The following is a 14,074-nucleotide window of genomic DNA, read 5'->3' as shown; positions in this document are numbered from 1 at the left end:
TATCTCAGCTTAACAACAGTCTCCTGTCACAGGTGCCCATTTTACCAATAAGCAAACAGAGGCTCAAGGAGATGAAGGCTCCACAGCCAATCTGGAGTGTGCCTCCCAAAACCTGGCACAGCTCTGCCCATGAGACCAGACACAGGTGGGGGGCGGGAGCGAGAAGGCGCACGCGTGCGTGTGTGTGCACATTTGGGCTGAGAAGACTCCCAGAGAGCACTGCCCACCAAGGCTGGGCCTGGCTTGCCACTGGCCCATTCCAGGACTCCCCCAAGAGAACAGAGAGGCATCTGCAGCCCCCATAGCCTCCACGGGGGCTGCTCACAGTGGGAGTCCCTGACGGTGTCCCTCTCGTCCTTTCTGTGTGAACAGGAAGGAAGGCAGCATTCAGATTTGGATGTTTAAAACATCTTCCAAATGGCCTCTGGGCTGCAGCCAAATCTCAAAGCAGGGAGAGAACAGGGCTCAGAGGTCTCTGGGGAGGGAGAAAGAGGGGCTGGAGAGGGGTGAGGAAGTGGCTCCAGCATATCCCAGCATCTCACACCTTGGAGCCTTTGCTTGTGCCATCCCCCTGCCAGATGCCCTTCAAGGAGCCCCACCAGACGCCTGCCCTTCTGCCTCTTGGCATCTCCAGGCTGTGTGACCTCTGCCAAACCCTTCCACCTCTCTGAGCCTCAGTGTACACCTGTGTAAAAGGAAGGGGCTAGGTCCCACCCAGGTAAGGCAGAGCATGTGGGGCTGACGCACAACCTGTAATTACCCAATGAATAATCTAATTACCGTTGAGGTAAATGTCCCCAAGGAGCCCACAGAAAGTTCCTGGTCCTCTAACACAGGAGCCAGGCCTGCAGCTGAATGAGCGCGCAGAGGAGGGGGGGGGGGCGCGACGAGGACGATGAGGACATGACACAGACCAAGGGAAAGGGGAAAGGGGAGGGAAGTGCAAGCACCAAGGCCCCCGAGGGCAGAAAGAGCATGGGGACTGAGGGCCCCGGTGTGAGGAACACAAGGGAGTTTGCATGGAACAGGGGTGAGGTGAGGCTGAGGGAGGCAGAACCACACAGGCTGCCCAGGCACTTGGCCAAGGCCAAGGAGGAGAGAGGCTGATGCAATTGACCCAGAAGATCCCGAGCAGATCTGGGCCAAACCAGCATAAAGCTGCTTCGCCGGGCCGGCCTGGCTGTGGGATCCCAGATGATTTTCCACTGGAGCCTGTGCTGCTCTCTGTGGCCCAGGCAACAGGAGATGATTCACCCAGGTCTTAGCATGAGAGACCCCAGAGGCGCTCTCCCCCAGCAAAGGGGTATCCCCAGATTACAGAGTCTGTAGCACTGACCATTTGGAAAAGACTGACAGGGGTGGGACGGAATGGGGGGATGCACCAGGAGAACTGTGTTTGGGGATCCCCACGATGCAATTCAGCTCCACGCACACCTCCCGGGCCCTTGCTCCATGCCAAGACTCACACCCGGATCCAGGCACAACGTCTGCCGTCAAGGACCCAGGGCTCACAGGCACTCAGACCTGAGCCTGCCAATAAGGGAGGAGGGGGGACAGCTGTTGAGCCCCTGCACTGAGCCAGGCCCCCACTAATCCTTACCTACGTGCTTCTGCCTTTTTAATGTTCACAGCAACTCTGGCGGCCGAGCACTGTCAGCATCTCCTATGAACAGACAGGAGACAGAGCCTCCTAAAGGGGGAGGCTCACAGAGGAAAAGGCAGAGCCAGGACTCAAGCCTTGGTCAGCTTGGCTCTAAGCACTATGGGCCTGGAGAAGGGCAAGGCTGGGCTGCTGCTCCCACCTTGTCTGACTTCCTGCAATTCCTCGGGGAGGCCAGTGTTACCTGCTCAGAATACAGAAACCGTGCTGACCTGGGGGCCTCCAGGGAAGGCCAGGGTCAGCCTGTCCCAGAACACCCTGGAGTCTCCAGCTCTTTCCCTACCCCAGCTCCAAGTTCCTTCTGGCACCAGCGGACAGAGAATATGACCGCAGATGAGGTCATGTGCATGGACTATGAGGGGAATGACCTTGGTAATAACCTTGGCTGCTGATCAAGGCCCTGCCTGGAGCTTAGCCGAGCCCCTCCCCCGGGGAACTCCCTCTCCCCCAGAGGCTACACAGGATGTGGGGCTCCTTCCCTTCCTCTGTGTCCAGGATGCTACTGGATATGCCACATACCTGAATGCTGATCCTCCCAAGTGCCCTGAAAAAAGGGATTAGATTCCCATTTTACAGACAGGAGGACTGAGGCTTGATGATGGGATTTTCCAAATGGAGATAACGCACAGGGAGGCGGTAACAAAGCAAAGTTTGTCCTTAGACCTGACCCCAAAGATGGAATTTGTCCAGAAGACCACAGAGCCTTCCTTCCCTCACACCCTGGGCTCCTGTTCCTTGTGCCTGGCCCTACCGATACACACTAAGGGGTCAGCTCCTAGCCTTGCTGTATGGCCCCCTCCCAGCAAGGTGTTCACAGTGCCTCAGCTTGGCATTCAATGCCCTTCCCAAACAGGCCCAACCCCCTTTCCAGTCTCTCCCTCACCACAGCCCATACCCACGATTTCCTCCAGCTCTTCTGTTTTAAGCCTATAGATCACCTGCCTTTCATTAAATCACATGACTGAGTCGGTATGATGTACCCAACACCATTCCAGCAGCTGGGCACAGAGGCAGCCACTCAAGCTAACTCCGCAGCTCTAATGCCTCCTCCTCCGGGAAGTCCTCCAGGTCCCTCTTCTTCTGAGTGCCCACATCTCCTCCAACCTCCTCTATTCTGGCCTCCTTCATTGTTTCCCAGGCAAGAATGGGCACCCTTCATAGATGGGAGCAGCGTGGCCCTCCACAGTCCCCAGCAAAGGGAGAGGGGAGGAGGAGGGAGATGAGGGCAAGCCGGAAATTCCAAGGAGATTAGAAGGGAGTTGCCCTGGCTGTGCTTCTCCTGTGGGCAGGCCTGACAATTACTCCATTTCTTTCAGCCCAGTGGGCCCAGGCCCAAGTGCAGGGCATCAGGGGCCTGCAGGCCTTTGGTGCAGCTTCTCCTGACTTAGTGACCTGCCAGACCAGGAGGTTACATGTTGTCAAGCCCCTGCCATACTCCTCACTCTTCCCAGCAGCCTTGTGGAATACTGAGCTTGCACCTATTTGCTCCACAGGACAGGGACCAGGATTTCCTTCCTGTGTTTCCGTGTGGATGAAATGTCACAGCCTCTCTGTGCATGTGTGTGTGTGTGCGCGCGCGTGTGTCCGGGGACCCCGGTTTGTGGGTCTCTGGTTCCCTCTGGCAAATGCCGCAGGCCTGATGAATGAGTGCTCTCTGCTCATGTCCCTGCTTATGTATCCGTAGCTGTGTGTCTCGTGCCTATGTAAGTGTCTCCTGGGCGTGTGTGTGAGCCCCAGGTAAGTGTGCAAGGGCCTCCACTGCTCTCTTTGTGGAAGAAACAGGGCGAGTATCTGGGTGACAAGCTTGTGTCTGGGCCCTCCTGGCAGCAGCGGATCTGTGGATTTCCGTGGATGCCAGCGCCTGAGTGTAATGAGGCTGCGTGGGTTTGTGTGTGTGCCTGCATATGTATGTGTACTTCCGAGACGTCTGAGGGTGTCTTCAAGCTCTGTGTCCGTCTGGGACACAGCCAAGTGTGCCTAGGTATGTAAGATGCGCGTGTGTGTGTGTGTGTGTGTGTGTGTGTGTGTGTTTCCAAGCCAGGGGTCTCCTACATGGTGTGTCTGTTGTGCCTCCGAGTGTGTGGGTGTGAGGAGACAGATTTGGTATCTGCACGGGTTTATGTCCTTTGGTGGGTGTATCCCCTTTACTAGATCTTGAGGTACGCTTCTGGAAGCCAACAACACACGTGTGTCACCGGATGTTTATGGGACACATGTGTGAAGGGCTGTGGGTCTCTGAGCGAGAGCTGTGAATACGTATGTTTATGTGTGCGAGAGAGAGCGAGCCCAGGGACACCGGCCCAGCTCCTCTGCGAGGCATGCTGGGAGCCCTGGGAGCTCCGAGGTCCCCCCAGGCCTCCCGGCAGCCGCCGCCTCACATTTTCCATCTCGCTGGAGCTGCCCTCCTCCCCCCAACACAGGCAGACTGCTGAGGATTCTTAAAGACCCAGCTCTCAGAGCAGCTTCTCCCAGGCTGCCTCTCAGCTACCACAGGGAGGGCTGGGATTCCAGGCAGGGACTAGACAGGACTCTGCTGACCATAACGACCACCCCTGCCCCCACCCAGTGACACACTCTGGTTGCTGAGAAGCACTTCACAACTTGCTCCTGGGCCAGACATCTGGCCTTCAGCCTGATAGCCAGGAGGCTCTCAGAAAATATGGGTGAGGGGAAAAAAAAGAAAGAGAAAAAAACATGGGTTGAGTGAATAAATGAAGAATGAATGAATGAATGAATGAATGAATATGGGTTGAGTGAATGAATGCCTGAGGAAGCACGTAAGGGGGTGCCTGGGTGGCTCAGTGGGTTAAAGCCTCTGCCTTCGGCTCGGGTCATGATCTCAGCGTCCTGGGATCGAGTCCCACATCGGGCTCTCTGCTCAGCGGGGAGCCTGCTTCCCCTTCTCTCTCTGCCTGCCTCTCTGCCTACTTGTGATCTCTGTCTGTCAAATAAATAAATAAAATCTTAAAAAAAAAAAAAAAAAGAAGCACATAAGGGAAAGGGACCACAGGGACAGGCACTCACGTTTACGGTGCATCCCCAGCATCCCAGCAGAAAGGGTATGACCCTGAGGGAGGCATGCTAATCTCCCACTTTATAGAAGAAACAGAGGCTCAGAGAGGCAGAGCCTCTCATCCAACATCACACAGCATGTAACCAGCAAATCCACACAAGAACCCTGATGTGTGAAAATCAGAGGCCCAGGCTACCTCCTGCATGGGAGAGGGTGAGAGAGCCAGGAGGCAAGGGGAGCTCCCTAGGGTTTTCCAGAGAGGTTCCCAAGTACATCAGCTGTGCAATCGTGGGTATGTTACATAGCTTCTTGGTTTCCTCATCTGCCCAACAGATCTGATGTCAGAACCCTCCACACGTGTTGCCGTGAGGAGTAAGGGCTTACTTAACCCAGAGCCTGAGGCATTGGGAGTGATCCATGGGGGACGGCATTCATAAGCCCAGAGCCACACAAGTCCAGGGATCAGTGGTCTGGGGGTCGCCAGGCTGGCTCTCCCATTCCAGCACCCTGGACTCCAGCCTAACCCTTAACTAACCCTTCAGGCTGGATCCAAAGCCCCATCATTTCCTCCAGGACCTCAGATTCCCTTCATCCAATCACGTGCTACACCAGTACAGGGTACACTCACATCCATGCATGCATGCACACGTCCTTCTCCCCCACCTGCAGTCCCCAGCCTCAGGTCCCAGGATTCGTTCCCCTCACTTGTTCCTGACAAGTCTTAGCCTAGAGCCCACCACACAACAGGATTCCTTTCAGCAAGCTGTGTCCCAGATGAGATGCACTGTTAGCAGCACAAAGCTCATGGCTCCACTCATGCTGCAGAAAGAACGGGACGCAGAGGTCTGGAATCCTGGCTTGACCCGGGGCCTCCATTTACCCTACTATAAGTGAGAACGGGGCACGGATTAGATGCTTCCTCTGGGCCCTCCTGGGTTGACATCTGTACTTCAAACACTCACACCTAGAACCTCCCAGGAGGCAGGGGGTGGGGGGAGGTTGGGGGGGGCGACCCAGCATGGAATCTGATCATACCTTCCTGTCCTCCCTGAAGCAGCTCCTGATTTATTACCATCCCAGAGCTGCAGGGATTCACCTTCCTAGCTACTCCCTGCTTCCCCAAGAATGAAGACACAGACATCCTATATGCTCGTGGGCTGACAATGACAACAATTCCCCCAAGAGATGTGGATTTCACTGCTTCTAGAATGTTCTCTTGTCTATTCATACCTTCCTGATTCCTGAAAACAATCTTATGAAGCTGCCCAGGTAGGTTCCATCATCTTCATTAAAGGAGAAAAGGATAAAAGGAGCTAAGAGAGGCCAAGTGACTTGCTCATGGCCACACAGTAAATGGAGAGTCGGGTGTCAAAGTTGGGTCTTTGGGCCCCAACTCTCAGATTCTTCCATCCACACTCTGATGGGTTTCCCACATGTCCTCACCACATGGCACGTAACGGTTAGCGGTGATGGGGAGCTGGAAGAGTTCAGGCCACCAGGGCTTTGAAGGTCAAATGCAGTCGACGTGTCTGCTCTGCAGCTAAAGCTACATCTTCAAATCCTGGAACCTCAAAAGTTCATCATCTCCAGGCTTCCTTGGTCTGAAGGGATCCTGAGGTCGGGCAGCTCGGCTGTAGCCACCACATAAATCTCCCCCTGAATGTTCCTTCTAATCACAACCACCAACATTCTGTACAGTTTACAAGCTGCTTTCCACAAACCCCAGGTCTCTGTCCAAACATGCAAAGTCATCCAGCCTTTGTTTGAACAGCTCAAGTGACAGGGAGCTCACTCCCTTCTCTGCAGCAGCTCCTCTCTCTGACTGGGAGGCAGCTGCCCCATTCACTCCTTCCCCACTTGGGCCCCTGGGCAGGCCTCATGCAACAGGAGATCTGCCACCGCCCGTGAGGCCTTCCTTCCTCAGCTGACAGTTCCAGGGCCCCCACACCTGGGAGGTGAACCCAAGCAGGGCCCCACTGGACTTGAGACTCAACCCAGGAGGCACGAAACCTACAGGGGACAGAGTGGGGATCTGGAGTCCTTCTCCTGGTAACTCAGTATCTGCATCTGGGAAGCAAAGAGGCCCAGAGGGGCAGAAAACACGTCAAGAGTGTAATACACTCTTGGGTCGCCTGGGTGGCTCAGTGGGTTAAAGCCTCTACCTTTGGCTCAGGTCATGATCCCAGGGTCCTGGGATCGAGCCCCGCATCAGGCTCTCTGCTCAGCAGGGAGCCTGCTTCCCTCTCACTCTCTGCCTGCCTCTCTGCCTACTTGTGATCTCTGTCAAATAATTAAATAAAAAATCTTAAAAAAAAAAAAAGTGTAATACACTCTTACTCCAAGCCCTGGCTGTAGGGAGATCCGGCTCAGGGACCCAGGCAAGTCCCTTCCTCTCTCTGGCCACAGTTTACCCATCGGTAGAATGGGTACCATTCCACATCTCCAGCCTCTAGACTTTCACCTCACCTCTATGAGATGTGGTGGCTGGGTCAAACAAAGCTCTAGACAAGTTCAGGGACCCACCCAAGTTCACACAGCGAGAACAACATGGTCTGGCCCAGCTCTCCTCTCCATCCAACCTTCTTCCTCTCCAGTCTCCACGCTGTCCTTCAAAATCAACACGCTTTTTCCCACTTCCCTCAGCCTCTGGAATGTTCTTAGTCCAGCTTCTAATGGGTTGGCTGCGTGTCATCCTCCAGGCTGTGGCCTCCCTGAATGCCCCCAGCCCCACCTGCGTGCTCTCTCTGCACACGCTGTCGTTCTTCACTCTTATCCTGATCTGTGCTGTGATTTACTGGACTGCTATTGTTAAATCCCAGTCTCCCCCACTAGACCCAGAGCTCCGTGAATGTAAACACGTCATCCCTGTCCACAGCTGTATCTCGGATCTGCACTAGGGCCCCGTACACACTTGGCGCTAAATAAATAGGGAAAGAATGAATGAGAGGCCAGAAGAGTCAGGCCCACTTCGGGTGGGGAGGAGGCTATTCTGCCGCCCAGAGAACCCACAGAGAATATGACGGGTGCCTGTGGAAATGTGCCCCCACCCGCTGGAGAGCAGCCGTGATCACAACCGCCCTCATCTGAGGCTCACTCCACGCCAGGCACTCGTGGTGCTTACACACACTATCTCCTTTAACCCTTAAGGTTGGAAGAAGCGTGATGGACCTTTTTACAATGAGGAAACTGAGGTCTGGAGACAGTAAGTCTCTTGCCCAAGACCACACAGCCAAGAAGCTAGACCCCAAAGCCCCTCGTGGCCTCTTGAGACTTGACCGTGAAGCCTGAAGGGCTGAACGGAAGCAGAAATGTGGTTCAGCCCTAGACCAGGCAGGGGGAGATGCACAGCCGGGCCTCGGCCCCTGGAGACCTTAGGCTCAACCCCCAGCCTTTGGAGACTACTGTCCATCTTAACAGTCACCGCTGGCCCAGGTGGACTCCAAAGCTCTGCCCGATGACTTCATGGAATGGACAGGAGCCCACAAGGGTTGGTGCATGAGGAGACCTTGAATGAAGCAAAGCTCCAGGGCCCACCTCCCTTGCCAGGATGAAGAACGTGGGCCAGGAGGTCTAAGTTCAGAGCAGCTCCGGCAGCCAGGGCCAGAAGCAGTCAGGGCACTAAGGGGGCAGGGCCAGGCCTCTTTCTGGCTTGTCTCTGTCCTCCCACCCACCCCGCCACGTGGCCTCTCCTCACCCCGGGCTTCTGAAGACTGTGAGCGCTGACTGAGCCTTCAATTGTCAGCCGTGAATGGGGCCTTTGGGAAGACCCACCCACCCATTTAACAGATGAGGAAGCTGAGACCTAGCTCAGGGTAAGATCAGAGGCTGAAGGGGTGGATTATGCTGATTCAGACAGACTCTGTCTTTTTATTGTGCAAGCATTTCCCCAGCGCATGGAGAGGCGATTCTGGGGGGAAATCGGGAGGGAGAGACACAGTTGAGCAAGACCCCCAAAAGTCTCACGAGAAGGAAACCTACTTGGCCAGAAGAGCCACAGTGCAAAGCTAAGTGCCGCCAGGCAGACATCAATCAGCAGAAGGGTGTTAATTCTGGGACTCTCAGCCAGGGTACTCTGGGGTGCTGTGCCAGGCCATCAACGGACAAGAGTGGCAGGTAGCACTGCGGCCTCTTCCAAAACCATGCCCAGCCAGTGCTAGGACAGGCCACGAAGCTATCAGTCTCCCCAGCCACGGTCAGTATGTGAGCACTGGGCTGCCTGTGGAGCGGCTGGGGACCAGGCAGTGGGCAGGCAGAGACTGGCCAGTCCCCAGTAGGTGCTCATGTCCCCCGAGAGGGTGAAGGCAAGACAGGTCTGCTCTCCGGGGAAGGTATCAGGTCCCCAAGATGCCCAGACAGAATGCCCCTTTCAGACAGACAGCTCCCCTCCTCTCACCGGGAGCACGGGAAGGACAAGGGCCCTGGCCATGGGGCGCCGGTGGGACTGCTGTGTGCACAGGGCAGAAGAGAACAGAAGACAACATCCTGGGATTTAGGAAGCGGCCCCTGAACCAGTTCTCCCACGACATCATCCTTCCAGGCTGTGGGACCGTTACACGGGGCGGAAGTCGGACGCTAGCCAAGGGGATGTTCCCAGATGTCATGCTTTCAAAGAGGACCCGCCCTGAAAGGCAGGCGGGGACAGGCCTGCACCAAGGAAAGCCCTGGGTGAAGACTCAGCACGGTGTTCCAGCCTCTCCTTGGCAGGGGACAGCCACAGGTTTCCCTGGCACAAGCACACCCCAATACCTGTCCCCCAAAAAGAGAGCCACCAAAGGCCTGGCCCCTAGCGGGGGTGCGAGGGGGGGACTTCTAAGAAGCTGAAGGACAGGCTCCAGACCCTCACCGACTCCCCCCACCCCATCCCAAGCAATGCAGCTAGGCATCTTCCAAAGCAGTTTTCTCCAGACTCCCTCCCTCCAAAATCAGGGCCCTCTGGCCCGTCTCCTCAACTGGGTTCCTCTTCAGGGAGACGGTTTCCCAAATAAAAAGGGAGGCAGGATGTGTGGGAGCTCTACGTCGACCTCAGGGTGGTCCCCGAGGATTTAGGCCCCCTTTCCCAGCTCCTTCCGTGGCGCCGTGAGCGGGCTAGTGCCTCAGGCCCCTGGGGCCGCCACAGCCCCCGCCTCCCGCGGCCTCCCGCTGCCCCATCGGCGCCCCCACCTTGAGATAGTCGTTCTCCGAGCGCAGCTCTTCCAGCTCTCGCACGAAGCCGCCGGGCCCGCAGTCCAGCATCTCCTCGGTGAGGTCAGAGAAGGCGAGGGAGGCACTGAGGGGCAGGCGGCTGCTACCCACCGACGACGCGGCCACCGACGGCTCATCGGGGGAGGCAGGCGGCCTCGGGGGCTGCTGTGCGGGCGGCGCGGTCTGGGGAGGCTGCCCCGTGCGGGCCCCCGCCGGGCCCCCGGCCGCCGACTCGGCGTCGCTGCTCAGCGCTAGCTCCAGGCCCAGCAAGCGGGCCTCCTCCGACGCGCAGTCCGACACTTCAGAGCTGCTGTCGGTGAGGCTGGGCGGAGGGGGCGGCGGTCGCGGCCCGGTGCCGGGGCGCGGGCGGCCCTTGGCACGAACCCCGGTGCGGACACCGGCCACCCGCGTCCCCGCGCTCCGCGCCCCGGGCGCCACCGCGCGCCCCTTCTTGTCTGGCCGCGCAGAGGACGCGGCGCTGCAGGCGGCTGCGGCGCCCGGGCCTGGGCCGCGGCGGCCCTTGGCCAGAGACCAGCCGGCCACGTCCTTGGGCCGGGCCGGCGACGGCGCGCGGTGGCTCTTCTTCCTCTCCGGGGCGGGCACGGGCGGGGGACCGCAGCCCCGGGCTGGGGGCTCCCCCGCCGGCACCTCCATCGCGGCCTCCCTCGGCCTCAGCGAGCGGTGCGCATGGCCCGGGCCCGCCCGGCCTCCGCGCCCCTGGGGAGGGTCCCGGAGCCGCTCCGGCCGCTCCGGCGGCGGCTCCTCTCGGCCCACCTCAGCCGCGGGACTGCGCTCCGGCCCGGACCCCCGCCGCACAGGCTCTCCACTGCCCTGGGCTCGGAGAGAGCGGCCCGACCGCCTCCAGGCGCCCCGGCTGCGGCTGCGACTCCGCCCGGCGCCCGCCCCCTCGGCCTCGCCGCGCCCCCGGAGCGCGCCCGGGCCTCGGTTGCCTGCGCGCCGGTCGCTCCCCCGGGCTCCAAGTCCGACTGCGGCCCGGGCCCCGGCTCCGCCCGGCGCGGCCCGCCCCCCGCGCAGCCCCGCCAGCTCCCCGCCCCGCCGCCTCGGCTCGGGGGCGCGCGGCTCCGCGAACAAAAGGCGGACGCGGCAGGGAGGGACACAGGCGGCGAGCGAGGGAGGGATCTGCGAGGCAACAGCGACCCCCTCGAGGGTCAGGCAGGCCGGGGCTGCCGCGGCCCCGGCTCTCTCCTCCGCTCCGCCGCCGCCCCCTCCTCTGCCAGCCAGCGGAACGCACCCAGCCGACGCTCCCCTGCGCCCAGCGTCCGGGCAGGGGCCACGGGAGTGGCGAGCGAGGGGACTCGGAGGCAGAGGCCGAGCCGACCTCAGATCGCAGGAGCCAGCATCCATATACACCGCCGGTGCCTCGCCCCTCGCGGCCGTGCGGAGCGTGCGCAAACTCCGCCCCCCTTAACCTTGCAAAGCAAGACCAATTATCCCATAGTACAGATGCGTAAACTGAAGCCGAGGGAAGGTGCGCGATTAGCCCAAAGTCAATGGCCGAGCGGGGATGGAGCCCAAACCTCACACCTCCATGGCGTCCTCTCTGGTTCAGCTAGCTCGGTCTCCCTCTCACAGGCATAGGGACCGTGGAGCCCTAGGTGCATGCCCAGCTCTGCCTTGGCGGGCTGGGATCTCCGGCATACTCCCTCCAACCCCAACCCGGTTTCAGGCTCTGCATAGTTAAAATGGGGGTGGCCCATTATGAGGTGTCAGACCGGCGATGCTTTGGGAGTAGATTCTGACCCCCGGAGGGGGCTGGCACAGACTAAAGACAATTGTCCTGATCCCCACACGTTCCGTCCCCCGAGCAACCCCAGACTGCCCAGAGCCCTGGCTCTGGTGGGTTTCCGTTCTCTCCTTGCAGGGCTGTGCTTCTGGCTCTGCTGCGGATTTTCTCGTGTCTGTCACACCTTCCCCTCCTTCGTCCCCTCCCCCGCTCCCTGCTGCTGCTCTCCTCCCCGTCACCTAGCCACCGCCATGCAGAGCCGGCTTGAAGTCCTTTGGCTGCCCCACGGGTGGGCACCCATCCTCAGCGTGGCACCACGTTGCCCCCTGGGGAGGGCTGCAGGGTTATGTTTACCCTCCTGCACCTGCTTCTCTCCCCTACCCCGCCACGTTCCTGCCCCTCCCCTTTTCATCCACCGGACCCTTTTCTCCTTCCTCCTCTCCCCTCTGCCCCACCCAGTCCTGTTTCTTCTCTTCCTCCTGCCCTTGACAATCGATTGACACCAGGTCTGCTTCTTCGTGTCTTTCCCACCTCTCTCGCAGCGGAGAATCCTGGGGTGTGCCTTCTCACCTGAGACATGGCTTCGTCCTGATCTAGGTGTGTCCAGGTGTGTGAGTGCCCCTCCACCCTCAGAATTTTCCTCCAGGCGCCCCCACAGAGCCCCGTGGAGCAGGGCCAATTAGCAAGTTCTCCGCAAAGCCTTCTTTTGGGGCATTCCCACCCCATCCTGTCATAGCACAGCTCCCCTGTTCCCCCCAACCATCCACTCGCCTAGTCCAGAGGCACCAGGTAGGACAATGAGTGGACTTGTCACGGTGCCTTCCTGACCTCGTGGAGCATCCAGTATAGGAAGGAGATGGGCCACTGCAGATTCACTACAAATGAGGTAGAGTTGGGGCGCCTGGGTGGCTCAGTGGGTTACGCCTCTGCTTTCGGCTCAGGTCATGATCCCAGGGTCCTAGGATCTAGCACCGCATGGGGCTCTCTGCTCAGCGGGGACTCTGCTTCCCCCTCTCTCTGCCTACTGCTCTGCCTGCTTGTGATTTCTCTATCAAATAAATAAATAAAATCTTTTTTAAAAAATGAAGTAGTGTTGTGTGGCATGGGGCCAAGGGCCAGAGCAAGCCTTCCCACCTCCTGTGTCCCCGAGTCCCCACCTGGTTTAGTCTGATGTAGCAGATGACAGGGTCCTTCCAGCTCTGATGTCCCCATTTCTTGTAGACTGGTACAGAGAATGCTAGTGAGTTCTCAGAAATGGTATACCTTCTCTGTGTTTCGGTTTCTCCTCTATGCAGAATGTGGACTTGGGGAGGACGGATGGTGTGAATCCAAGCAGGGGACATGCTAGTCCAGGCCAGCTCAGTCATTCCTAACAAACCCATGGCCACACTGGTGGTCCTGAGAGTGAGTTGGGACCTGAGCGTGAGTCCTGGCTTTACCGTACGTTCTGCCTGGGTCCCAACAGTCATGGCCCAGAGTGGGGGGAGTCTGAGGGCTCTTCCTGCTCTGAGGGTCTTTGGGTTGAAGGAGTCATGAATCTACAGTGTAGCTCCAGGAGAGCAGCAAGACCCTGGTAGGGTGGGGTCCAAGGTGGGGGATGGGGGCGCCTAGGCGGGGGGGGGCGGGGGGGGTGTCTAGACTTAGGCTCAGTTCAGACCAGGGAAACTACAGAAGGAATGAGACTTGCTGGGAGTTTAGAATTGGTTACACGCAAACAGGGAGGCTGTCTGCAGCTTCCTGACCCTTGGGCACTCACTTAGGCTAGGCTCTGCACTCAGCTCTTCAGTAGAGGATCTCGGGAAGCTTAGGAGCTTCTTTCTTTTCTTTTCTTTAGTTTAATTTATTTATTGACAGAGAGAAAGCACACGCGCACACACAAGCAGGGGGAGCATGAGGAGAGGGAGAAGCAGACTCTGCTGAGCATGGAGCCTGATGCGGGGCTCAGTCCCAGGACCCTGGGATCATGACCTGAGCTGAAGGCAGACACTTCACCAACAGGGCCACCCAGATGCCCAAGCTTAGGAGCCCCTTGTACTTGACTGTATTTTCCAAAGAGAGGTACAACAATATACAGCTCATCCCAATACTTCTTTTTAGAGTGTGGCATTGACACTCTTCCCGTTGAGGGACGGGATCTATATCCCTTCCCTTTGAACCTCAGTAGGCCTTTGTGAATGCCTCCACCAACAGACAGTAGCAAAAGTGATGCTGTGACTTCCAAGGCTAGCTCATAAAAAGCTCTTCAGGGGTGCCTGGGTGGCTCAGTGGGTTAAGTCTCTGCCTTCGGCTCAGGTCATGATCTCAGGCTCCTGGGATCGAGCCCCGCATCGGGCTCTCTGCTTAGCAGGGAGCCTGCTACCCTTCCTCTCTCTCTGCCTCTCTGTTTACTTGTGATCTCTGTCTGTCAAATAAATAAATAAAATCTTAAAAAAAAAAAAAAGGCTCTTCAGCGCTCTCTTGTGTGCTCACGAGCTCT

The 14,074-nt window shown here is 58.2% G+C and overlaps 1 protein-coding gene across 1 annotated transcript in view; it reads right to left on the bottom strand.

The window, feature by feature from the left end:
- Window positions 1-10,508, bottom strand: part of MTCL2 (microtubule crosslinking factor 2) — a gene marked incomplete at both ends in the record, with an annotated part of 61,054 nt that extends 50,546 nt beyond the window's left edge. Inside the window, one exon of the mRNA XM_080814215.1 lies at window positions 9,834-10,508. Coding sequence (XP_080670341.1) covers window positions 9,834-10,508 — 675 coding nt within the window. The remainder of the gene's footprint in view (window positions 1-9,833) is intronic.
- Window positions 10,509-14,074: the final 3,566 nt, after the last annotated feature.

Source organism: Martes martes (genome assembly GCF_963455335.1).
Source record: "Martes martes genome assembly, chromosome: 9".
NCBI classification, from domain to species: domain Eukaryota; kingdom Metazoa; phylum Chordata; class Mammalia; order Carnivora; family Mustelidae; genus Martes; species Martes martes.
Note: the sequence above shows the minus strand (reverse complement) of the source record. Positions and strands in the feature narration are given on the sequence as shown.